Here is a 27,797-nt window from a genome sequence, read left to right as displayed (position 1 = left end):
CCAGGCCAATAATGAATGAGTCAGACTTTGTGGTGATGTAATGCATTGATGACCGATTACATAACCCTTAACCCCACCACATTGTTTTCAACTTTGAAACAAAAAGTAATTTTTTTTGGAGGGAAAAATACAAATTTCAGCAAAAAAAAGTAAAAAAGGGTGTGAAATAGATAAGTGCTTTTTACCCGCACATGTCTTTGAACATAATAAAGAAAAAAAAAACCCTTAAAAAGCCATTGATATGCAGGCAGAAAGCCATTTTACATCATTTTTTTCAAAGGTCACCATGACTTTCAGTCACCATGACTTTCAGTGTGGGGGTAGAGAGCTATGTATAGGTGAAAAATATTTCCCAAGAATCAAATCTAAAGGCTAAATACTTATTTCTACAAAATTATTAGTCATATCAATTCTAACATGCAAAATGCAAAAAGTGTCACAACTTACCCCGCCTTCCCCTACTCTCATATCATACATACACTTACCCTTGCATCACATCTATGGAACTTGACTGATAATTGATACTGATACCCTTGACTGATAATTGAAAAGAATGAATGTTTATATGTGCTAAGTAAGGGGCCAATTTATACAAGCAGTTATGCTTCCTTTGACCCCTCCTCGTGTGAAATATTTCTTAATGTCAATGATTTGTATATATGTATATATTTTTATGTGAATTTTCATTTTGAATTTGAAATTTTGATCATCACTATGGTTGCAATAAAAGAAAAAATATCTAATGTCTAATCTCTAAGTCATCCTAACCACCACCCTATGAAGTTTTTATTAGTGAATCAGAAAGGAAGAAAAAAAAAATGAAGAAAAGGGAGGAAAGGAGAAAGGAGAGTACCATAAAGAAAAGTCTGGGTATCTTGCACCCTTATTTCATCTTGCCCCCCTCCCTATCAAAATAACTTAAAGCTGCTCTTGGGTCAAAATGTATCTCTCCAAGAGATATTTGATAATCTAATTTTGACAATATTTTCCCTCAGTGCTCGGGGGAAACAGAGTCACTTGGGGAAAAATATAACTCAGCCAAGGATATGAAATACCGTAGTACTAATCTCACATTTTAAGTACATGTAATATCTGTATCTTTTGCCTCACATATATACCTTTCTCTTTTGTACATGTCTACAGATAATAGTTACCCAGGTGCTAGCTATAATGATGACGATGATTACGACTATGATGATGAGGATGATGAAGAGGAAGATGATGAAGACGAAGAAGATGACGATGAAGATGAAAAGACGCTCACAGATAGTATAGACAGGTTAAAAGTCAGTAATAACTCTTGATAAGAATATTTCTCTTAGGTTTTATTTATAGTTATGAGCATTTGGAAGATACTATTGCCCGGCTTTGCTTATCAAGCAGTTCATAATCAGTCAACCTACCACATGTCCTAGACAGCTTCTCTCTTTTATTATGCTTTGAATTCATTTGTCATTTAGGGATTTTATGAGCATTATTGATAGCCATGAAATTGTTCACAGATAGTCCAGAAATATCCTACAAATGTTGACAGGTTTTGAAATGGTTTCCCATCACATTACTCTTATATCAATAAATGAGGACAAATCATAGTGCAATGGATCAGAGATTGGAGAGGAAGCAACTCCTAATTTTTTTTCAAAATATTGATTTGGGATAATATGCGTATGCTCTACATGATGCCGAAGGAATTAGAATAGCTTAGCCCCAATTTCTGAAATATAGACATTTCAAAACCAAGTAAATCTTCCATAAACTAGGACACATTTTTGTCATTTACTAAGAAACTCATTCCAAAGAGTTGCCATCTTTTGTCATAGGATGGCAGTATTTCTCACACATCACTCACAGAGCTGTTGCTATTGGGCACTATATGTACTTTACTATGCTAGTCCATCTTGAACAAAATGAACTGTAAATTCCAGTCATTCTTGAACAAATGTACTGTACATTGTAATATAAATCATGCTCTTTATGTTAGATTTATACAAGCTGCAGTAGTGTGACTGCTACCTCTTGAAATTAAAGGGATGGTCTGGGCTGAAAATATTTTTACATCTTGATACATAGAGTAGAATTCACTGAGCAAAATGCAGAAAATTTCATCAAAATCGGATAACAAATGATAAAGTTATTGAAGTTTAAAGTGTAGCAATATTTTGTGAAAACAGTCATCATGAATATTCATGAGGTGGGCTGATGATGCCACATCCCCACATTCTGTTGTTATTATAAAATCATAATTTTTCTCATTATTTCATACTTGTGTGAATAATATGTCTCCCTTATAATAAATTAAGTTGCAGCAATAAGTATCTAATGCACTAAATCAGGTTCAGTCCAATTTTTCTAGTTCTTGGAGGAAAAAATTTGAATATACCCAATTTCATATAATAAAATACAAAAGAACAAGTGGGGATGTGACATCATCAGTCCACCTAATGAATATTCATGACGACTGTTTCACAAAATGTTGCTAAACTTTAAAATATAATAACTTTGTTATTTGTTATCCGATTTTAATGAAATTTTCGGCATTTTGCTCAGTGAATTCTACTCTATTTATTAAGCTATACATCCTTTTATCCCAGACCATCCCTTTAAGCTATGCCATTAGAAATGGCAGCAAACTAGTGTTGCAGTATCCGTACATGTAAATGTCTAAGCATAAAAATATAAAGAAATATTAAGTTATGAACTATCTAACTAAATATAAATAGATATGTATATGACATATCTTTTCATGCCATTTGACAGTTATGAGATGAGTTTATGACACTCATGACAGTAACATACACAAATAAATGCATCATTCTAATTTTTAATTATTTGCCTCTTTTCTATTTATTGCATGTGATGACATGATCACTCCTGTCACAAAATATGTACTATAAAACATGTACAAATTTTAAGCATGACACATATATAGATACATACATATATGTTTCTCAAAAATCATGTTTATGAAAGCCTAATCTTCGTGTTCCAATTTTCACCTCTTATTTTATTTTTTGGGTGGAAAAAGCTTCTTAAAACATTTTTTGCAAGCTCACAGTGTTTGATTGCATGGTGAAGGCATGCTTTCATTTATTAATCATTGATAAATATACATACTCTGGTTTAATTTTACACAAGTACATGTAAATGTATGACAATGAATTACACAGAAAATACAAATCAGGGCCACGCAACATAAAGCTTAGCAATTGACTGTGGGTATGTAACCTACAATTGATTTTGTTTCTTGTGTTCGATCAATTATTAAATCTTCCCCACAATCGATCACTTTTATTTATGTTACAGGGCTCTGATCATATACATGTAGTTGAGAATTGTAAATGCAAACTCTGGGGAGCATTTCATGAACATTTTTGTCCGACATCTTGTCTGACGTCTTGTCAGATCTGACAACTTTCCCTGTATTTGATTGGCTGAGATACACTGTTCCCATGGTAACTGTCAGATAAAACAGGACTTGTCAGATACAATGTCTGACATGAAATGCTCCCAGCATTGAAATATAATCTTAATATCAGTATCTTGAATATTATTTGCATTAATATTGTCATTGAAATTAAAGCTAAGCATTCTTATAAACTTGCATTCTGGATAAAGTTTCCTTTGCTGCTTATTTATCCCCAACTTTCCTGACTGTTTTGATGGGACAAATTAATATGAACATATATTTGGCAAAATTATACATTAAAATTTATTGATAAATATACATTTTTTTATACACAATCTGAACATTTGTTAGGCTGTTAATAGTATATACAATGCATCCCAGAAAGAAAGTTAACCTGTTTTCAGGGAACATATCACAATCACCAAAAATGTGATGATTTGTGGATTCAAAACTTAACACCAGATGTAAAAGATTAATCAATATATCTCCTTTGTGCATTTGAGACTATTGAATACTCTGGTAAATGAAATATGAGGCCTGTCAGCAAAGTTTTGAGCAGAAATACATGTGTAAATTTTTATTCAGAGATTTAGTGAACAAAATATCACGCAAATATATTGAGAAGGTATAGTGGAAATATTTTATCCGAGGTTGATACAGCAATTACTATAATTTTTTTCCCTTTTGGCCCCAAGGGAAATAGTAACTTTGCCAGACCAACTAAGGATGAATACTTCCCCTAGACTTTTGAAAGAAACGCCTGGTATATTTGTTTTATATCCCTTCCATATCAAAGTAAAAGAACAAATATTGGTAACCTAGTCCTAATTGACCCATCTCCATGGTCTTGACTAGGATTGGCTTAACATTCTAAGCTAGCCAGTTACCGCCGGCTCCCAAGCATCACCCTGGGTGGTTTGGTGTTGAGCAGCGGTACTGTGATAGATTGATCTTCTAATAATTCCACTTACCATTTGTGAACTAACCTGGCTTAACTTAAATCAAGCAGCCAAAATTTTTGATGATCAAATGATTGATGGCCATCTTTATTTTTCAGATTTTCAGCATACAGATTCATTATAATCAAGCAAGAAATAATTTCACATTGACATTTTGTTATCAGAGAGTTAGTGATTCAGCTAGTATATTGTATTTTTACCTTGGCCGAGTGCGCTGCACTCAGCGGACGCATGATAAAGTGTCTGCGCGGTTGCATCACTATACTTGCCCGGGGAGGCAACCTATTGTGCGCTGTGCCGGAGTGATTGCATGGTATTTAGTCGACGCTAAATAGTAAAAATCTATTCTAGTCTGACGTCATGAACTATTTTTTATCTCCAATGAATTTAATTTTCCTAGTGAAATTATGATTAGTCATGTGAAGGGCTCTCAATCAAACAGCAACAAATTATCAGTAAGGGATGTAAAACAACATAAAGTGATGCTCATGAGCCATATCTCTCTTCTACAAGAAGGTGATATCCTAAAAATTGTTGACCAATAATCCTGTTCAGCTTGACACTGAAATTGAATGTTCGAAGGCTGAAATATGCATCATCCTTTTACGTCATATTAAAGAAAAATGGAACTTGACATTGATCTCTCCAATCTTCTAGACGAAGCAGTTCAAATCTCAGTTTTTCTGGAATGCACTGTAATACTGTATATTGAAATGCATTATATATTTCTCTGAAATGGAATCCTTCTTGACTAGTCTGCACATCCATACACTTCAAGTTTCAATGCTGGGAAGTCTGTGTATGATTTGACGTAGATGTAGATAAATCTGGCCATCAAGAAATCACCAAGATCATGCTCCGTTACTGAACTAAAGTCAGACATTTCAAACACCTGTGTGCAAAATAATGAATCAAGCGTTAAAAACAGGAAGCAATAAAACATTTCCAAGTCAATTAAGTCATCCCCAGTCCTGAAGTTTCCAAGGTATACCAACAATATAGGATGAAAATAATGTTAAGTAAAATACCATGATACCACAGACAGACAAATTATCCACTTAAAACTGATGAGGCTCTCGGTCTAATTAAGTAAGATTTTCACTGGAGATGTAAATTTTTTGTAAACGATGCAAATGTCGGAAAATAGCAAAGCCCAAATTAAGGGAATTTTTTCTCCTATTCCCCAATGACTGATAAAGTATTCAGACTTACCACTGCTTCTGTACTACCAGGCTGTGTGAGGACCTCTAGATCATGATCAGCTCTTAGACGGTATCCAAGGCTAAAAGATGAGACCCCCGTCCAGGTGTCTGATTTGCTCATGTATAGACCCTTGGTTTCCAGCTGGTAATGAGAAGTGATCAGGTCAATCATTGATTAAGTCTTTCAGAAAATGTCTCCTTTTGAGGAACTCAGAGCAAATTTAAATTAGGTTAGGTGTCCAAGATGGTGATTGATTTCACATATTACATAGGTTACGTGTGGATCCTAATCAGTGATATGTCAATACGCCATCATGTGACCATACATGTAGCTGCAAGGATCCCATTTGTTATATTCTATGTTTTTACGTCACCTCGGTGAATATAACTGTGTTTTATTGTAAACTGTCGCATTATATTCACTAAGGTGACATCTCTCGCTGTTTACAAGTTGAGTCGTTTATTTGATGTACGTGCTAGTGTTTACGCATTAATTGCATGAAGAGTGCACATGCTGTATATTTCCAAAATTTGTCTATTAGGATGTGGATGGATCAGAGCTGCAACAAGAATTTTGCTTAAAGATAAATCCCAATTTTGGTAACGATCTTAAAATGACTTTTTACAGAATCTAATATAGTGACCACCTAAGTGTCTGTTTGTATGAATGAAAAATATGTGCCAAAGGATTCTGGGAGAAATTGTGTTATTGCTGAGAAATGAGCAAAATAAGCGCGGATTCAGTCACTTCCGTCGGGTCTTTATTCCAGCAATAATGATATACACTGTCCCATGTGTGCCTATCTGTGTTGATGATCTTCAGTGTGAATGTTTTTCAACCTAGATTTCAAGATTTCACAAAGTTCAGTTTATGTAACTGTACTAGATCTAGATCCTTGATGATATTCTGACAATTACATGTAAGCCTGGTTTTACAGACTTTCTCACGAAATCAGTGTTTACTGCAACTACTGGCATTTCTCTTTGACCATATAGCCAAATGACGATTGCAATCTCTAATTGGGAATCTACACAGACTATATAACAGATATTGCCTTGTCCATCTTTTAATGAATATCATTTCAACTCCCCTCTGAAGCTATATTTTTTCCCCAGCGCTGCACTTCGGGTAAATTATATTCCCTTGGGGAAAATGAAATATTATGTTTAAAGTCTAGGTAGGTAATATCTACTACTATTTGGATGAGCACAATGCAGTTATATTGTATTACATTCTCTTCAATATAGTCGATGCTTTCATTTCCTTACTATCAATTGATTCTAAGTCTTCTGATTGAAGAGATTCTTCTTGTATTGAAACTAATAACTCTGCAGAAACTTTGTTTTTTTTTTATTATTGTGAAGTCAGAATAATACCATTTTCATTACACTGGTCCTCCAATCATTACCCTAGTATGAATATTGATTTCTAGCATTACATTACACAACAGATCTTCCAATCATTACTGTTGTATGAATATTGGTTTCTGGGTCCTGCAGCATAATAGAAACAATTGTCTAGGAATTATTTGCAATGTTATTACATTATTGATTTAATTTGTAAGTCTTCAACATCCATGTGTTAAATTAAAATGTAACTGGGCCCTGGGTCACTGCAATCTTGTATGTTCTGAATTGAGAAATTCTGTGAAATTCATTCCAAAATGAAAGCATGCCTTTTTAATCCCAGACCTGATCATATGTAAAACCATTAACCAAGGTCTTCCATGGAGCAAAAAATGCCATGTGAAGCTTCTATCCAATCTCAAAGAGAAGATGGGTGTGGCAGGCATGTTGTTTCCCTCTGTCACCTGATTATTTTATATTTTTAGAGGTAAGACATTGTGTAACACCAGCAGTGATACTGTTTGATTTAAATCATTAACTACTAAAACATGCAGTTCCTACAGATCTTTGTATAGGCAGTATTAGGCACCACGCATTCCCAGAACTCAACAGATTAATTACACCTTCACATACCTTTGAGATCGTCCTTGGTCTTCCGAGGTCAATGTCAACTTGAAAGTCAAGCTGTTCTCCTTCATTGGTGAAGTTTCCCAAGTCTACGGAAGGCGTATCGCCCAGGGCATAGAACCATAGCCCATAGTCATCGGAATCATCATTGTTATGCATGAGTGTTCCTGTCATCATTGTTGTATTGACTTCAAAGGGTAGCGCACACCCTAGATGTGGAAAGAATCCAAGATTGTACCAAAAACAACTATTTATACTGCCATAGATGAAATCTTGATTTAGTTGATTATGTTATGATATTACAGTAATTATATCTGTGATCTTGTGAACTTGTTTAACTATGTCTGAATATATTGAAAATGATTAAATATATAATAAATAATTTCCCTTTTTCTTTTCATCAGCATTGGGGGAATGGGGCCTCATCTTGTTTACAATGAATTAGTGAAAGAAAAACAGTGATAAAGGACTTTTTATTTTACAGCTACAAGGAGTAGGGAAAAATTTATAGTTGTACAGATCTAAAAAAAGAAATGAAATGCTATTAGTGCAAATCATGCATTGAGTGGCATACCTGAGAAATACACGGCCTGTTTGCTGATACCACCACATGGTTCATTATTCTGACCGCATGTCTGTGCACACTGATCAATTGAGGTCTCCTGATTGGCCATGCTGTTCCCGCAAGCGCACTCTCCGATGTCATTTTGCAGACCCGTGTAGCGGTACCCAGCGTCACGGCAAGAGGCGATACAGGTGGCAAAGTCCAAAGCGAGCGGAGTTGACTTGACCTCGCTAACATCACTGTTGTCATAGCAACCAATTGCCTTGTCTTTCTCTGTAATATAAGCAAATATTAGCACAAACAGTGGGTCCACATTTTGTGCTCTGTGATGAGACAAAATTGTCATAACAATTATTTGAGGATAGAAAAATAACCTGGTACCATTTTAATTGCATCAGTATAGTTTGTTTGATCCTAAAAAATTCAATTTAATAATTGTTTTGCTCCATGCATGTTTGCAACTGTTGATTTTTTATTACCAAAGCTGAAGGCAGACTTTAAATTGCTCTGTTATGGTTATGTGTAGAAAACTCAGTCTACATCTAACTTAGATTGATATAGGGCTTTAGCGCATTTTTCAATCATAGATTCAATTTAAATTAAGTCTAACTATATACAAGTAGTGTATTGATTCCCTAAATAGTGTATAAATAGTCCCTTCTAGTCAAAATCAAAAGATTTTAAAACATGCCTGTTCTGGTGGCTTTATATTCTTTATGCATAGCCAGGATTCTGAGGAAAGAAAGTATAGAAAATCAAGGACTTTACCCTTGGGGCATTTCAGCCTGATCTTGTAATCCTCACAAGCATTTTCTTGCGGTACGAGTTTCCATGACAACACCACTATAGAATCATTCATTGTCTGAGTCTCTACCAAATCTACGGTTGCATTCCCACACTGCACTGTGGTATTGAGGTACAGCGGCATGTTGGCAGTGGTGCTCATAGCCATAGTGAAGGTGCCAGCAGCACCCATTGTGGCAGTACTTGCTAGCCCACCAGTGGTGCCTGGGAAGGGTGTAGTGGTTGGTTCAGATGTAGGTCTCTCTGTGTAAGGCTCGAGATAGACAAGGCTCCCGTTGGCAGCAACGCCGTAAAGCGAGCAGCCATATTGCTGTATCTGGGTGGTGACGTTGATGTCGTAGACATCATAGTTAGTAATGTTGATTGTCACATTGAAATAGATGGTCTGATCCTCCTGATAGAATTAAGATAATAGGACAAGGGAGATGTTTTAATTTCAAAGAAAGTTACTTGGAAAATTCCAGTATAATATAATGTACCTTCCCAATATGGACTATTACCCCAGATACAGTTTCCACATGTATAGACGTTCTCCTAGAATACCTCACTCTTAGAATAGAGCTCTCTGGAGGGTGAGTCAGACTCAGAGAACACATATTGAAGCCTCAGCATCTCCCAATAAATCTTACCAGCTATTGGGGGGGGGGTATTATCCTAAAACTACATAACATTCAGTTCTTGTATGGGCATATTGCATACCATTTCACATCTTTATTTGCTTCCAAAGGAACTTGGATATTTATTATCAATGAATGCTGCTTATTCTTGTCTTTCCCATACTTCTCTTTTCTATATTCTTTTCTTTTCTGTCCCCTATTCTCCTTCCTTCTCCTTCACACAACAACTAAATTCTTAATTTTGTAACTTTTTAAGTAATGTGTCATTTAATTGTGCTGTATTATATTATGATTCAGTTTCTGTATGACATGCTGATTTTATTACTTGTAAAGCAAGCAGTATCAGCCTTGGGGCTGCATGTTTTGTTTTTTAATAAACCAGTTCAATTCAATTCAATTCGATATTATTATCATGGTTTTAGCATGGAAAGCCTTTCAAAGAGCACAAACTTTATGTAGATAGATATAGATCAAGTGCACTCTTCTTCTTTTGGCCAGTATCATGAATACGAAAGTAGAAGAAACATGCGATTCTCGCCAGTACTACCTATTTCTACTTTCTATTTCATCATATTTAATGGGCCCATAATATATAATTTGGACTTTTTGCCTAATCAGTCTTTCCCTTTGAATAAAGCAACCATTCTACAGAAAGCTTGGACAGCATTGCATAGAGCCTGTAACATAGAGCTGAGTTGTTGATTATGAGGCTGATTTTCAACGTTGATCATTCACAATAATCAATGCAATCAATCACAGAAATCAGTCACATGATCAATTGCTAAGCTATTCATTACAGGCCCTGGTATCACTCAAACATTTCTTCCCAAGAGAATGCAAGGTTTTCATCTTACAGTCTCCCAACATCAAACAGATATATTGCCAAGGAACAAAGAGACTACCATATGTCTCCAAATGCTTCTGTTTTCTAATTCGCATGATTGTCATAATATCTACTCAAATTCAAAATATTTTCATTTGCTTTATCAATAGGACTACATTTCGGTCTATCATCTCTTTGAGAATCTACCTATTGTGTATTTTAAACTTCTCTTTAAGAATGTTGAATCCTCTGATTGGTCAAAATTGGGGTCATGTAATCCACCATGCCTGCAATTACAACAAACTTCAGTGGTAACCAAGGGCAACGGGCATAGTTAACAGGATTTCTGCCCCCGATATGCCCCTTAACGACGGCCATTGTTAATTTGGCTGAGATCCCAGTTTAAATTGCATGTAAAATGCTGCTTTCTGCGGTGATTGCGGCTACCATACATGTAAATGTCTGTGATTAAATCAACAATTCTAGGCAACTTGCCAGAGCTACCAAGTCTCACGCATAATGCGTGAGACTCAAGCATTTTGGACTCTTGTTCAGCCCCTCAAATATCTATCTCACGCAACTAGCACAGCCTATCCCCATATACATTGTACACAATGTCTGTGATCTCACTCAGATTCACAGAAAATCTCGCGCATAGCTGGTCTTTGAACTTGGCATCTCTGACTTGCGCATTTACGCGCTTATTGCGCAAGCAGGCACAACGTATATGACATATCGATGGAGCGATACTGGTTTGCGATTCTGGCTTGCTCAAGGATAAAGAGATTATTGGAAAGAATCTAAAGGGAACTAATCATGGACTCTTTAACGGATTGATCAATTCAAGCCTTGTTTTATTAAAGCTAATACTAGATTCTAGCCAAAGCCCAAACTCACCTTTTGCGTGCTAATCTAAATAAACTCGCAAAAGGTGAGTCTGGGCTTTGGCTAGAATCGAGTATTACTAGGGCCTAGATCTAGGCCCAATTAAAGTTATATATAACTTAATGGCCTAACTAACGTTAGAATCAATGTCAGGGGATGCTATTTAATTTAGGCCTAGAGTAGATTTAGATCTATATATAACTTTAGGTTTAAATTGTTTAAGATCTAATGTTTCCCATTTCTAAGGATCTGACGTAGATGAAGATATAGGTGTAGATTTAGATCTAACGATATAGATCTACTAATGTTATTTTGGATAGTTAGACTAATTTTATTTCATGAACTGCTTAATTATTTGACTTGAGACCTAGCTGTTAACTTTTAGATCTATCATCTAGTCTGATTAAGTAGATGTAAATGTCATCTCAGATGTCTAATGTAGATCTAGGTCTAAGTTAGATCTATTTTGGAGAAGTTTGGTAGGCTTATTAATTCTGTTCATAAAATATGGACTACTTTGATATTCGAGACATGGTTGTTTCTTACGGCTCGCGGGTACCGCACCGGCCAGATCATGCCCTCGGGCATAGTCACGCTGCAGTATCCTTGAGCCTCTAGAAACAACCATGCCTCTCATATATATCTGTATCTGAGTCGCAATACCTTTGTACAATTAATCCCTCCTTGTAACGTGCATGGGACAGCCAGAACGTCATCTGTTTCATCATAGCGTAGATCATTAGTGGTCTTACACTGGATATCAACAGGGTTGTCACACACCCATGGTTTCGCTGCTCGAAAATCATCAGGCGTCTCTATATCAGAGCCATCCCCAGAGGGAGAGTCCCCACTGTACCAGTCAGTCCATGTTGTAGTTTCTGGGGGGGGGGGGTTATTGAAATATGAGAAAACAAATATTTGAACAATATATTTTCATTAGTAATAGTTACATCTACTTCCAATAGGGTTTCAGTTCTGTTTTCAATATCATTTACTTTTTTCCCCTTTGAATTGAGAACTGATGCACCTATTAGGGATGGGGAGAGGCTGATTTATTTATTCAGTTTGTTTATTGTTTATTCATTTCCTGTCAAAGCTGGAGGTCATAAATAAACAGTATAATACTTTTAATGGTAAAAACAAGTTCTGAACGAAACTAAGGAGAAAAGTTAATGTCAACACAGTACAATATTTGAGTTTGAATTGATGAGGTGAGAAAGAGAGAGAGAAAGGGACAGAGGGTTAGAGAGTGAGAAGTCCTGATGAAAAAGGGACTGTTATTGGAGGAGTTTATACATCTACAATATGATCAATAATATCCAACATTTATTTCATGGCTTGCATAGTTCCTTACCAAAGAGCTTGTTCTGATAAACTGACACATATCCCTCGCCACCGCACATCAACCCGCCACCGAAGTCATTGCCCCCCTCACACTCGATATCGCAGTTTGCCTCGTCATCGTACTCAACATCAAGTGCAGCCATTGAGTTATGACAGATACAGTGTGTTCCGTTGTAAAGAGAGGCGTACATAAAGCCGAGGACATCGCATTCACCCATGCATTCATTGACGGTTATGCCAGGGTATGGAATGACGGTTGTAACATAGGGTGTGGTTACACTGTCAGTGGTGGTTGGTGCAGCTGTAGTCGTTGGGGCATTTGTAGTTGGTGGTTCTGTGGTACCTGGTTGTTGTGGGCTTCGCGCAATAGTTCCACTTCCTGCAGCTCCTGTCATACATGGAACATGAATACGGCCAATGTCATTATCAATTAATTCTTTATTACATACTCTTTTCCTTTTCCTTTTTTTTTTTTTGGAACGAACACTCTTGTCGTTTTTTTAATGATAACACCTTAAATACCCCAGTTCTTACTACATTTGGAATGATGTATCAAAGAGCTTCACAGATTGGATTTTTGTGCTGACAGTCTTTTTACACATTGTCTACTCCCTGGGGACTGGAGACCCCGGTGGGGTCACTCAATGTGACTTGGGGACCGCATGACCGTTACCAAAATCGCGGGAAAAGGGGTCAATTTCACGGAACGTCCGCGGACAGAACACTCCTCGAAGTAGTGAAAATAGGGGTGCTCACCGTCCTCGATCTGATGGAAATAGGGGTCAGGAAAAAGGGGAGAACGATATAAAATCTGTCGCCGAGTCACCAGCCGCAGAGGGCGCGCACATCATGCTCTGTATCTTTATATGGACAACTCTACATTTATTTTTACAAAGAATTATTCTACCGTTACTTTTCTTATTTTTCAAGAAAAATAAAGTTCTTTTGGATTATTGTATCAGTATGACTTGGCTCTTGGTCATCTTTAAGGACTGAGCACTCTTATAATTAGGGGTGTTTCAAGGTACCATTTTACCGCAATTTTGTCCTTGTTTTGCGTGAAAATAGGGGGGTAAATTTCACAAAATGTCCTTGAAATTGACTGCAATAGGGGGTCACTTGCATTTGTGGTAACGGTCATACGTGTCCCCCTCTGCGGCTGAGTGACCCCACCGGGCTGGAGACTATTCCAACATTCCAAACTTAAATGCTTAGCATAATACATTGGTAATCTCATCCTGCTGGATACCCATTATCATCTGGGTGCAGAGTGACCATTGCATCCAATTCTAATATTTTGGGATACTCTGTATGTGTATTATTTCTCTATCTCCTTGATAGTGCAGATCTTCATTCCAACCCAATCTGTGTTTCTTTTTCAGTGTAAAGAACATAGTCACAAGCTCATTGAGAAAGATATTAAAGGTGAATGCTAGTTTTGGTAACGATATCAAAATGAGTCCGTACAGAATCCAATGAATTGACCACCAAAGTGTCTGTTTGTATAAATAAAACTTATGTGCCAAAGGATTCTGGAAGAAATTGTGTAATTGCTGAGAAATCAGCAAATAAGCACAGGATTCGGGTAGAGCGTCGGGCCTGACATTCGAAGCAATAATTATACACTGTCCCACGTGCGCTTATCTGTGTTGGGGATCATCAGTCTGAACATTATTCAGCGTAGATTTCAAGATTTCACGAAGTTCAGTTTATGTAACTGTACCAGATCTAGATCCTCGATGATATACTGACAATTAAGCCTTGTTTTACAGACTTTTTCATGAAATCAGTGTTTACTGCAACTACTGGAATTTCTCTTGAAAACAATGGTTGGTTGAGTGAGCACACATCAATATAAAGAGCAAGAAATGCTAATATCACTCTTAACTGCACAGTATAGTATTATGTTACATCTTCTTGTAATATTCAAAATGATACTGTCACCTTTAACGTCTATTCACTCATTCATGCATGACTTCACTCATGTTTTTACATAGAACTTATCTGTACGTGAAGGATCACTTTTAATTAGTGAATTTGCTTATATATTATGTAATTATTGATTTAATAATATCAAATAAGCATCTAGTAGCTCATTGTGATCCGTCAGGGAGGCCCCTTTAAGTTTAAAACAGTTCCATCGTACTAGGAAGAAGTTACGCTGTAAATGTGTGAGGTATATAATTACCCGAGGCTGAATTAGTGGTCCCAGCCCCAACTGCTCCGCTGACTGGTCCAATAGTTGTTCCATCCTCTTAAAAAGAGATGAATAAAACAAGTTATAAAAACAAAGTGATGAAGGAAGTTTAAAAGCAATTTAAACTATTAAAAAAATACAAAAATTAAACAATAAATTTTGAAAATGAGAATACTTCCATTCATTATTTGGTTATATTACCTGTGTTCAATTCTATGTAGGGGAAGGCAGGGTAAATTGAGCATAGGGGCAAGTTGAGCCACCAGCCCTAGGCCAATAATGAATGAGTCAGACACTGGTGGTGTCATGTATTGATGACCCATAGCATAACCCCTAACCCCACCACATTGTTTTCCACTTTGAAACAAAAAGTAGTTTTTTAGAGGGAAAAGTATGAATTTCAGCCAAAAAAGCAAAAAAAGAGTGTGAAATAGACAAGTGCTTTATTCACACACACGTCTTTAAATATAGTAAAGACATGATAACAACACTGTTAGTCCAGGTATGGATCTTCATTCTTGTCATAGTCTTTTATATGATATTATATATGATGATTTTATAATAAATGTGTGGATACAAAATTATTGCACTAAGTTCAGACTGGGGTAAGTTGAGCCATGGTAATTCTTATGGTAATGTATATTAAAAAACAAACAAACCATAAAAATCGATTGAAATGCAGGCTGAAAGGAGCAAATTTACATGACTGCTCTTTTCCTTTTAAAGGATGTTAGTATTTATAGAGAATTAGCAAGTGAAAAGACTTTAAACAAAAAATTGACATGCTGGTTCTCCCCCATACATATGGGGCAAGTTGAGCCATTTGACATTGGTTTTTTCAAAGGTCACGATGACTTTCAGTGTGGGGGTAGAAAGTTATATGTAGGTGAAAAACATTTCCCAAGAATCAAATTTAAAGGCAAGGTACTTATTTCTACAATAGTACTAGTAATATCAATTCTAACATGCAAAATGTAAAAAGTGTCACAACTTACCCCGCCTTCCCCTACTTATGTTTTTATATTCTTTCATTAGGTTTTGTATTCATTGATATCCATTAATTTATCTCTTTTTATATTGACATACCTATTATCTATCTATCTAATCTAATCTAATCTATTGATATATCTTTCTTTCTATCTCCCTATCTGTATGTTCATTTGTTTACATAAATTCAATTACATTTCACTTCCATCGACCTAGCCAGGTGTGTATATCTTGTGAATGGGTTCTTATGATTCACATGACCAATATTTTGAAGAAATAGTCATACCACGTTCACTCTATGGGATAGATCAATGTGATGTATCTCAGATAAATGACAATCTACATTCTTTGAATATTGCTAAATTTTCAATGGTAATGTTATAATTATAATGATAAATATTCATATAGCGCTTTACACGAAAGTTTCAAAACGCTGTTATACAAAAACAAATTTCAAATAGAATTATATCACAGTGTATCCCACAGAAAAGAAAACCAGAGTAACTGTTAATATTTTCAAAACACCCAAACGATGTATGGTCTTTCGATTGTATTATAAAATTCAACTTTTCTTCTTCAATTTGATACTAAATATGATATGAATAGTTTACGAACAGAGGAGCAAGAAAATTTTGAAAATTTAATGTCAAAATCAAGTTGCATGGAAAAATGGGTTGAGTCTTGTTCAGGACGTTTTGTTTTTACTCTGCATGGTGTGAACAATTACGGAAATATTTGGCCTCGAATCAAGAAGAGATAACATTCTTACGATTAATGTTAATTTCATAATGAAAACATACTTAATTATTGAGGTATCTTCCTCTAAACTTGGGTTTCCTTTATTTATGAGACACACTGAACATGTGATAGATGAAAGATGGGATGCATTAGTAATCCTATCCCCCCTCAACGATCATGATCGCTGATCATCCAATAGTTACCTCCAGCAGTTGTGATCACATCATTTACAGTGGTTTCCTTGTTCAAAGTTGATCCCTCAGCCGGTTGTGTGGTCATTTCTTCACCAAGTGTGGTGACCTTCATGGTGGTGGTCATTGCCATCGTTGTAGGACCAGCAGGCTCAATGACCACCACACCGTTCTTTGGCCTTCCACGGTAGCATCCACGATAGCTGGATCCTGCAAAATGAAATAATATGAATAACACATCAGTAATATCAATGAATGAAACTGCAAATCAAAATTTGTAGTCTGGAGAATACTGCATTTAAAATCAATCCAATTCTGTTTTTCTTGAACAATGAGCATTCCTTTTCATTTCATTTTCCAAGCTGAAAGATTTGCAATGGTCAATTTCATTGTCTTTCAGAATCAAATTCACAAGTTTCATATGATTGATTACTTTGCTCATTTGAATTTATCATTTTGCAGAAAATCTGCCTGTCATGCCATGTTCAGCACCTAATGTATAATTTATAATGCAATCTAATTCTGTCATTTGGCAATGACAGAATCGATGTCATCAAAGAGCCTTTGTTTGCAACATGAACAAAGGCAACAAAATCTACAAGAATATTAGTAATGTGAACTGAATAACCTCATACCTGTTGCATAGATAGAGACATGTCCTTCACCTCCGCATGTGTGATTAGAGCTTGCCGCTGATCCTGGGCAGGGTGTATCGCATTCCCATGTAGCACTGAAATCATCTGTGTGAGTTGTCATCATATTTCTTGCGCAATGACATTTACTTCCAGATATACCTGAAAGAATGGTGATTATGATAAGTAGGCCTATATGCACTATCATCTCAATTAAAGAAATACTTGCATGACATTATCTGTGCCATGTTAAAATGTCAAAAGAAATCCTATCAACTGTATTCATTTATAAACCCACTCATCTCATCTCTCAATAACAACGCGCCTCGGAATAGAATACTTCTAGATAGATGGCGCTATATAAATGCCTATTATTATTATTATTATTGTTGCAGTCCTACAATTTGGTCCTAATGTATCAAATTTACTATAATGGTGACGTTGGCATCTGTTGCTAACTTGCATGAAATCCTTGATTATTATTGGCTACTGAGCATCGTTACCATGGTAACCACTGGGTGGCAAAGTTACCATAATAGTAACTAATTAGGCAACAAGACCCTGGAGATTAAGTGTAAATTTCATGTTACATAATTGCGATGAATTTGTATTGTACGCATGTGATATGCAAATTTTGGCTATTTTGGAAATTTTAATTTGAATGCAGCTTATCTATGATCATAAAGTTTTCTTATAACTGTCTGAAACTGGAGGATTTAGTTATTGTAGTCATTTTGCATAGCGCCAACCCTCATAAACCATTGTCAAGGCTGTGGAATGTTTGATCTCCTTGGTATTACTTACCAGCAAACCTGTAGCCGAATTCCTGACATGTCGCCATGCAACCTCCCAATGTCATCTGGTTATGATCATCGACCTCCACTGCATTGTAATCATTTTTGAAGTCCGAAGTCGAAATACAATTAATATGTGGGAAAACTGTATAGAAATATAAAATTTATAGAATACAAATCATGATATATCAGGCTATAGGATCTAAACATAGAAAATCAACCCTGTAAACATTTTATTGTGATGAAAATCTAGTTTAATAGAACATGTTGGAATATATTTGATGTGGAGCTCTATATGCCTGGCATTGTCTAGATTATTACGATTGCTATTATTAATATAATTACATATTTACATAATTATATTATAATTATCATTATTGATATTGTCATTTTTATTGTCGTTTTTGTAATCACCACCAATTAATGCTATCATTATTATGTTTACATATTTATCTGTCTATCTAAATAACTTTTCAATCAAGCATCAAGTTATGCTGTTTTTATTATTTATTCTGACACTTTATTTCTTACTTAATTAAAATTGGATCGACAGGTTGAAATTATTTTATTTCAAGATGATGGACACAGTGCACCCTTTATCTCTGAAGTCTTAATAAGATATACCCATGTACTATGAATATCCAATTAGATTTAAAACAAGAAATAACAGACACATCATTACCTGTACATGGGACACCACAATCTCTGACTCCGGTGTTGGGACCCTCACAGTCCTTTCCTCTAGCCACAACTCTTGGGTTGGTACAGTTTCTGTATCTAGTCTGATGACACGTGTCAGAACACTCGGAGTAATCACCCCATGGTGTAAACCCGCCATTTACAGGAGCCAGAGCTGCATTAAATAAGTTGCAAGTTTCATTCACTGGCCCTTATTATTGTTCATTTTTAATTTATTCCCACTCATCATATACAATAAATTTATGTGGAGCACTTTAAAGACTAGCTTTATTGAAAGAAAAAAAAACAAAGACAAATAATGAACTTTGAGAATATAATCAATCAAAACAAAGATATGAGTGATTTGATGAGCTTATATGATATTCGATAAAAGCTGGAAGTTAATTTCAATAAACAGTATTTAAATATGTTGATATTGCTCTATCATTCTATGTTAAAAAGAAGGTGAATTGGCGATTAAAAAGACAATTTCATGCTGATTTAATATATTCTTGAGATTTTGATGTGTTGACGAGTAATAATTACTTAATTTGTTTTAGCTTAATGCTAGTAAAAGAGGCTACATATTTGTAGGTCCATGCTATAAAATTGCTAATCGAATGGGGGGGGGGTGCCAATGAGAAGGAAAATTATATCCTTGTAGAAGGATTGTAAAAACAGCATTATAATTGTTTCTTTTTATGAGTGTGATATCAACTGCATATCTTTTTTGTAATTATTTTTTTCTTTAAAAAAGGGGGGAGAATAACGATGCACTCACCATCACAATAAGTGCCCATTAATCCTTCTGGGCACTCACAAGTAAATCCATTGGGTACACATTCCTCAATACATAGGTTTCCTTCGTTACATGGATCAGCAGCACATGGATGTTGTTCACCCTGGGGGGGGGGGGTCAATTCGATTAAGTCTCATTATTATGTCACAAATACCTTAACAGACTGCTATTTTTAAAATTACATACATGTAGCGATTGCAGATTCCAGATATTTATCTTTCATTTTGCTTGCCTGATGTTTTTAGACATTCACAATTTTGTTTATCTCATTTTCTCCTCTTCCATTTAACTTTGAGTTATTCAGGTAATCCAATATCTGTGATTGCGTGTGAAGTTATGATTAACGTGCATGTTACCATGGCAATGATATGATAAAAGATTGGCTCGATCTTTATATAGCTGTATTGAAAAGGTGTAATTAACCGATTAGTGTTGCTTACAATCGGGCAATCCGTCTTGCATGCAGGAGATTTTATTTTCAATGATATTGTCAAACTATGTTTGTTATATTTGTGTCACCATAGTGTATTGTTATGCAGAAAAAATAAATATAATATTAGTATGGATAGCATAATAGGTCGTCGCTAAAACGTTTAGAGGAATAACCCTTTCTGTCAGAGGCCTATAATACAAAAATACAAACATTATTACTCATTCCCTCTCTCCAATTCGTTCTGATGGTTTGGGGGATTCAGTTCAATAAATTAACATTCTCAATAAAAATGAAAACTAGAATAAACATACATAAGATAAAGAAATAAAACTTGGTCACAACATACAAAAAAGGATATATTTATGAGAATAATTAGGGGCCAACAAAAAGAGCAAATAGCCTTTTAAAACGTTGACCCAGCATCTAAGACACACATAATATACTATAGTACACTCAAGAATCACTGAGTAAAATTTTACCCAATTAATATTGGGTAGAAAAGGAACATGCAGGTTTGTATTCCCAAAACTGACAACATAGATGGAAATTAAATAAACACGTATACTTTACGTTGAACATATCATTTCATGAAAATTATCAAAATTAGGATGTAATACATAAAAACGTTTAAAAGATTCCAGAGGTCAACAGATTATAAAAGAATGCTGATTATTATTCCAAAGACTAGGTCCAAGAAAGGAGAAGAAACTGATCGTTTACACGCGTAAATGACAGTCAAACAAATTGCGGGTGTTCAATGGATCGAAATATTAGGCAAAACCTATACGCATAATGGAATCTAGAAATGAGTGATTTAGAACAAAGAAACATGAATATTGCAATGTTGAATGTATTTATCAAGTAAGTTAAAGATCGTGTTGGAGACGCCCCCCTAAAAAAATAATGAATCAATGAACAGATGAACATTTGTATTACATGTCGGCATTAATTGCAAATGTATGAAAGAATATTGAAATGTTTGAAAAACGGGGAGTTTCCGGAAACACTTTATTACAAGTACCTGAAGTCGACCATCTTAAAGCTATTACTGGCTATATGGGGGACGTATTCCAATTGCAATCGATTTCCAAATCACAACTTATTTTTTGTGTAAATCAATATTAATATAATATAAAGTTCGATTCTGATTGAGAAATGAAGAAGCATGCACAATTAAAGCACCGTATTTATGCTAAATGACATGAAAGAAGAGCTGGTCATGAGACCACGATTATGCGATTCCATGCTAATACAGGCGTGTAGCCAGGGGAAGGGCGGTAGGGGCTGTCGCCACCCCCCCCCCCAAAAAAAAGTACCCAAAAAGGAAAAAAAGAGAAATTGGAAAGAGAGAAAACGGAAAAGCGAAAGAAAAAAGGGGAAGGGTGAAACTTTGTTTTTTTCCTTATTTTTTGTCAAATAAATGAAATTTAAACCAGACGTTCTCTCTCTCTACATATTCCGCGCTCGGCGCGTGATAAATATCGAAACTGCCTTTCCCTTTTGTTTCCCACACTCTTTTTCTACTCTGTTTTTTCCCTCCCCGGTTATTTCTTACCAGCAATTATAAAGTATTTAAAATATGAAAAGTATTTCTAAAGTGCATTGACACCATGGCCGTGCGCATATTTTTTTCCTGTTGGGGGGGGCAGGAAGCTTAAACTTAAAAAAAAATCAAAAGCGATGGAGCGAAGCGACTTAGCTTGCCATTATAGGTTGCTTTTAGGTAGTTTTTGCATATAGTGGACGTGGTATCTCGGCATTATGATTAAATTCGGGTACTAGAGACGCAAGAGACGTCTTCTTTTGATTTACTTTTGATGACACATAAAAAAAAGTAGTTTGGCTTGTTAGTGTGTGAGGAATGGAGGCATGTCATTATGGTAGTAGATCATAAAGGGCCCCTTGTTCTATTTTCATAACTGAGAGGGCTATATCCCTCTTGAATAAAATGACAAATAATAAAAATGAATCACCTCACTTTTTTTAATGCTTTTTAAAACATTAGAATTACAACTGTTATTATTCTCACTTAATATACCATTTTCCCCCTTTAGCGCCCACCTCCAAAAAAGTAGTCCAACTATCTACTCCCAGAATCTGAAAATATAGGATGCAGTAACTGATACATGTGTTAAAAAAGGTGAAATAATATTTCATATAGATCTCCGTGTATAAATATAATCAATCTTTTATCTTCTCTAAACGAGAATTTCAAAAGAATGGGGCGTGATAAACAGCTAAACCATTTGGTTATCATTGAATAATGAGAAATATTCAAGTTCAATAGCATAGTTATTTGCCATTCGATTCTGATGAAATGTTCTTTTTTTTCTTGCTTGTGCTTAATAAATTTTACTACATGTATGTACAAAAAAAATTATTTCAGGCAATCACTGTAAAACTGTCTTAAAAATGTATTATACAACGCCAGCTGTTTACTATGATTATTATGAACTTTATAGTAGTTGTTAAATCAAGTGAATTTTAAGCGACATACTTTTCAATGAGTTTTAATCTTCAATAAATTTAAATCATGGTTGTTTAACACTTCAAACTAAACGGTTTAACAACTTCTATAAAGTTCATATGAGTTTTACTGCACCCCTTCGAAACCTATACGAATAAATATAACACTTTTTAGCGATGGGCCGAAGAGCAGATCTACCAAATTATTATTATCATTATCATTTATTTTTTTTTTTGGGGGGGATGTATTCGTAATATTCCGGGTCGGAGCCGTCACCCCCTCCCAACTAGTGCAATATTTGTCAATGCAATCGATCCAAAGAATAAAAGATTTTTTTGCTGATATTGATTTGCGCGCTATTCATAATAGAGTCTGTCCTTTATTGATTTTGTAGCCAGTGTGGAGAATGGCTCAGGGAAAGTATGAGGTGTCTTTCTTGATAAATATATAGCCAACCTCTACTCAAAATGATGTATCATAATTTTTGAAAGAGGAATATCTTAAGAGTTGTCACTTCATTCAGAGTTTTTCCATTTCTGGTACTGGTGTCAGATACACAGTATTCAAACAATACGGTTTTTTTGCGTTATTATATTTGAATTCAGCTATAGTGTCTAAACAATGGAAATCGATTTAAAGACACATAAATAGAAAAGTAATTAAAATAAAGATATTCTCTCATTCTTATGCACAGCAGTATTAATCAGTTTTCTGATCGATTTCTGACCCATAATATTTATGTCTTAGTATGATTTCACTATAAGCTGGGTCTTGTTTGAGGTTTTTGGGGTCTGGGCAGTGGCGTAGCTAGGATTTTTTTTCCCCGGGGGGCACTGGGGGGTCCTTGCTTTTTCAGGGGGGGGGGCACCGGCCATTTTTCCGGTGTGTGTGTATGTGTCACAAGGGCGGATCCGACTTTCGCCAATAGGGGACGGGGCCCGAAATTATCTTCACCTATATTTTCCCCGATCAGTCACTTCTTAATTTTCTTATAAAACAACATAAACATGAAATAATCTCATAAGCCTTATGAAAAGTGCGAGTGCGAAGTGCGAGCGATTTTTTATTTTTTTACTTACATGTATTTTTCCTTAAAATTTAATTTTTTTGGGCAATGTTATGTGTGATCCTGAACAAGATTTGTATGTAACTAGATGGTTACTGCAAACGCCAATATATTTCAATAATGCGAGAGCGAAGCGCGAGCAAATATTTTTGACATTCCGACCTAAACATTGGTCATTCTAATTTTTGTATTAATAAATGGGGTAGGTATGTAAATTAGACCTAGAATCTGGGCATTCATTTGTTTAATGGAACATTATGGAATACACGTAGACAATATATGAACTTGGCAAATGAAACAATGTGACCACGCAGCGTGAGCTTAAAATGCTGATATGTAGACCATAAAACGAACATTTTACAGACCACTTAAATTTGTAAATGAAAAAAAAAACAATGAAAACTCGATGTCCGAGCTAAAATATGTTTTGTATATTGACTTCAAAACTTGCTCCATATCAGCCTATTGAGCAAGATATGAATCTCATCGAACAGGCAATTTTGGTGCGAAGCGCAAGCAAGAATTTTATAAAGTAACATGAAAGATTTGTTTTTAATTGCAAGTCGTCCCCTCACATTATTTCATTCACTCGTCTTCCTTCTCTTATATTTTCCTCTTCTTTTTTCTTCTGTCTTTCTTCTTTTTTTTCTTCTGTCTTTCTTCTTTTCCTTTATTCTTTTCTTCTTCTTTCTCCCTTTTTCTTTTCTTTTTTTGCTCTGCCAATTTTTTTCTTGGGGGGGGGGGGTACACCAAATCTTAGGGGGAAACGTGCCCCCCAGCCCCCCCCCCATAGCTACGCCACTGGGTCTGGGGGATTTGTTTAACTTGGTCACAAACATATTAATAAGATCACAGAAAAAAATAAGACAACACAGCTAATAGAATCATAAATAATAATGTATTTTTAATCATTGTCATTTTCATTATTTGCGTATTATCATAATGAACATTGTTGTTTCTGATACATTTTGGAACAAATACGCTGCCTGTAAGTCCCGGGGGGGGGGGCACTTCCATTCACGAGTGGATACCATGCGCGACCAAGGGGTCTCGAAAAGCACCCTAAACACGTAATTTCCATATTCTGATAATGAACCCCTTAACAAGTATTGGCGTGTGAAACCCTACCCTTAACAAGTATTGGAAACAAAAACGATACTCTTGGCAAATATTCCCTGAAATTAACCCCTAAACAAGTACAGGAATGTTTTATTGTTACGGTTCCTTCGGTCGTCGGCTTTACCTTATTTGGTTTAGTATACGACCCCACTTCTACACCTCGCGCAAATCGCGACTCTAAACACGAAGTGTTGGGGCAAAAATGACATCCTTTATAAAACATTTTAATTTTGTCTTATCATCCCCCCAAAGTAGACCCTAAACACGTAATTTTCCTAGCGAAATAGATACCCTTTTTTCATTATTTTTGTGTTTTTGGCACCCTTATCACGTTACGTATGTAACGTGCCTTATCGTGAAAAGACATCCTTCTTGTTTTTTTTGGTCGCGCATGGTATCCACTCGTCAATGTAAGTGGCCCCTCCGGGCTGTAAGTAGTACATATAGGCTTAAAATAGGGCGACATAATCTGAAAAAGTGTCATCTTCAAGCGCTTGTTTTATTCATGGTATAGTCACTTTAATGATCACAACATTATCAATAGGCTACAGTAATTCTTTTTTTTTTCAATGAAGAACCCCTTCCTTGATTATGGAGCAAAATTTGATATCCAATGAAAAGGTATAGGCATTGTTATTTTTACTTATTTGAAAATAAAGAAAAACCAAATCTTACCACATTAGGATTGACACCATCTGCGTATGTGTATCCATACTTGGCTTCAAGATTTAATAAAGCTGATACTTCGTGAAGATTACAAGTTGTGTTTACCTCATTGAATTCATAGCTCACGCAATCATTGTTTTCTAAACAGCGCATCGCACATCCCAAGCGCGTTGTCGCATACAGTTCGGCGATTGGTGTCGCCGATATCCCACAGTTCTCGAAACGAGCCAATTCCATGAATGCGGATCGCCTGGTGGGACCTCGCTCGAACTGGCCCTCGACCACCGATCCATGGATCATGAATACTAAAACGGTCACGACAATGGTTGTCATAACTGATACGACGAAGCGATGATTAATGGCGACGCGCGTCATTGGACGCGCATTCGCTTTGGAAGAGCCAAACTTGATTCGAGAACGGGTCTTGTCCTCATCCACCGCCATGTTGAATTTCCTGTTGTTAAATGGTGGGCCGCTATATACAAGTCGACAGCTCACCCCTTCTTTTGTTTCCTTTCTCTTAAAAAGAATTTGTATTGATTAAACGTAACTTCTTGGTCGACGTTGTACAACTCAAACAGCAAAGTATCGATTTCCCCGAAGGCTTCGTTCGTACGTACACCTTCAGAAAGTTTACTCGTATAAACCTGATTTCTGGATATTGCTTACAGCAGAAGAACAGTTTCCTTTTAATATATGCTTACTGTTCCACATTTCTTGCAAATTATTTTGTTGCAGTGTCATTTAGAGAGCAGATACAATGCTTAAACAGAATATTATTTAAGAGATGTGTTGGTGGCATGGGCGGAAATCCCAGGGGGTAGAATGTCCCCCTTACTATTTTTGGTCTTTTCAGGTGGAAAGAAATACATCCTTCAAAATCGAAATAAAACGTGTATTTTGGTCGAAATTACCTATATAACCTTTTGGGTGATAACCTTTATTTTTCTTTTAATTCATTTTGGTCGAAATAACCTTACATTTCGGGTGATATACCCTTTGTTTTGCTTGTCAAAATTTCCAGCCCCATGCAGGTCCCCCTACCTTTGGGGAGAAATTTCCGCTCTTGGTTGGTGGGGGCTGGTGGAGCCGATTCGCAAGAGACAAGGAGTGAAAATACAAAAAAAAAATCATGGGATCGAAAAATAGAATTTGGAGAGAGAGAGAGAAAGGGGGAGTTGGATGAGAATGGAGATATAAAGTCTGAGAGAGGTAAAAAGCTGGGAGAAAAGGAGGGATGAGGAGAGGGGAGGGTGGGGAAAGGATGATCTGGCTCGATGGGTCAAGAAACGTACAAATCATCGTGGGGAAGTGACAGTTTCTCCATGACGTCATTTCAACGTCATTGAGATCATCTGGGCCACCAGTTCTTAAAATACTTTCGCAAAATAACCACCCGCGTGGCATTAACCCCATTTTAGTGTTTTTATTTCAGGCTTGTTCTTTCCATTTCTCATATCCTTTTCATTTAATTCTTCTTTCTCCTTCCTTGTCCATTTCTTCTCTTCTCCCCCTCCCCCTCTTCTTCTAGCTTCGTCTTCTTTTTCCTCCTCCTCCTTTAAGGTAATTTCTTTAATCCCCTATAAATTGTTTAACCTTTATTCTAATTTCTCATTCTCTCTTAAGTTATATTATAAAGACATTTAGAAGTTTAATAATTTAGATCCCCTGTCATTACTCGGTGTTTTTAGTCGGTAACTCAAGAATGCACTCAATCAAAAAAGAGGGGGCGATAACTATAAAATATGATATTACAGTCTTTGGACAGTGTTTGTCTATTTGTTTCATTTCAATGAACCATAATTATTATATCTAACATGTTTTCAAACTACACTATTAAGAATAATCGCTTACATTATATGTTATTCTTTGAGAAACATTTAATACTTTTATTGCTATTGATTGGTCCTAGACAGAATACAATGTAGGCAGTGGCGTACAGATTCCCCCTCCAAAAAAAAAATCACGATCAAGAAAAAAAAGGAAAGAGAAAACTATTTATATTTTTTTATTATTATCTCAAAATCTATCATAAAATTTTATTTTTGTAATTAGAATGTCGATTCTTTTTTTAATATAAATTTTATGCGATACATCATATCTAGCCCCCTCAAATTTTTTTTGGCTCATTACGCCACTGAATGTAGGCCCAGGAGGGACGAAAATACGAATAATAATAAGGTATACCAAAGCTTACCAGGCCCCATATAGGTAAAATTACTGCGGGAATTACTGTCGTATTGTATGGCTGTTGATGAGAAGAAAACGATAATCATTAATTTATGCAGCGGATTTGCGTATCACGAAAGAATGAAAATAGAAAGACATGAATAAAGAAGCAAAGAAACATGGATAGACAGAAAAACAAGAAGAAAAATTTATCAATGAAAAGTTGAAATTCCTATCAAAAAGTGAACAAAGGAAAATTCCATTTACATGCAAAAGAAGTTA

The 27,797-nt window shown here is 35.7% G+C and overlaps 2 protein-coding genes and 1 long non-coding RNA gene across 4 annotated transcripts in view; 1 reads left to right on the top strand and 2 right to left on the bottom strand.

Moving 5' to 3' along the window:
• The window catches only part of LOC121410686 (zinc finger protein 330 homolog), a 42,931-nt gene extending 41,171 nt beyond the window's left edge, over window positions 1-1,760 (top strand). For both annotated transcript variants that reach the window (XM_041602945.1, XM_041602937.1), the window contains exon 11: window positions 1,144-1,760. In XM_041602945.1, coding sequence (XP_041458879.1) covers window positions 1,144-1,304 — 161 coding nt within the window. In that variant the 3' untranslated portion in view covers window positions 1,305-1,760. The remainder of the gene's footprint in view (window positions 1-1,143) is intronic.
• Window positions 1,647-3,386, bottom strand: LOC121410711. The gene is made up of 2 exons (XR_005969368.1): window positions 2,594-3,386; window positions 1,647-2,013 (listed from the first exon to the last, which is right to left on the bottom strand). It is a non-coding gene; the product is annotated as an uncharacterized LOC121410711 (long non-coding RNA).
• Window positions 3,387-4,433: 1,047 nt separating this feature from the next.
• On the bottom strand, window positions 4,434-25,850 carry LOC121410641. The gene is made up of 14 exons (XM_041602862.1): window positions 25,356-25,850; window positions 19,578-19,698; window positions 18,801-18,971; window positions 18,129-18,263; window positions 17,328-17,486; window positions 16,705-16,902; window positions 14,768-14,833; window positions 12,590-12,976; window positions 11,899-12,113; window positions 8,875-9,304; window positions 8,116-8,379; window positions 7,548-7,750; window positions 5,578-5,709; window positions 4,434-5,257 (listed from the first exon to the last, which is right to left on the bottom strand). Exons 1-14 carry the CDS (start codon window positions 25,788-25,790, stop codon window positions 5,117-5,119), a joined length of 3,057 nt encoding a protein of 1,018 aa, XP_041458796.1. The 5' UTR covers window positions 25,791-25,850; the 3' UTR covers window positions 4,434-5,116.
• Window positions 25,851-27,797: the final 1,947 nt, after the last annotated feature.

This window comes from Lytechinus variegatus, chromosome 1 (genome assembly GCF_018143015.1).
Source record: "Lytechinus variegatus isolate NC3 chromosome 1, Lvar_3.0, whole genome shotgun sequence".
Classification (NCBI taxonomy): Eukaryota; Metazoa; Echinodermata; class Echinoidea; order Temnopleuroida; family Toxopneustidae; genus Lytechinus; species Lytechinus variegatus.
The sequence above is the reverse complement of the archived record's forward strand: the minus strand, read 5'-3'. Positions and strand labels throughout refer to the sequence as shown.

Excerpts from the sequence above, each read along its gene's own strand:
- LOC121410641 (XM_041602862.1), bottom strand. The coding sequence starts at position 25,790 with ATGGCGGTGGATGAGGACAAGACCCGTTCTCGAATCAAGTTTGGCTCT. Across the intron at positions 18,264-18,800 it reads TTGTGGTGTCCCATGTACAG|TTTTCCCACATATTAATTGT; the intron begins GTAATGATGTGT and ends ATTTCTATACAG. Across the intron at positions 5,710-7,547 it reads GACCAAGGACGATCTCAAAG|CTGGAAACCAAGGGTCTATA; the intron begins GTATGTGAAGGT and ends TCTCATTACCAG.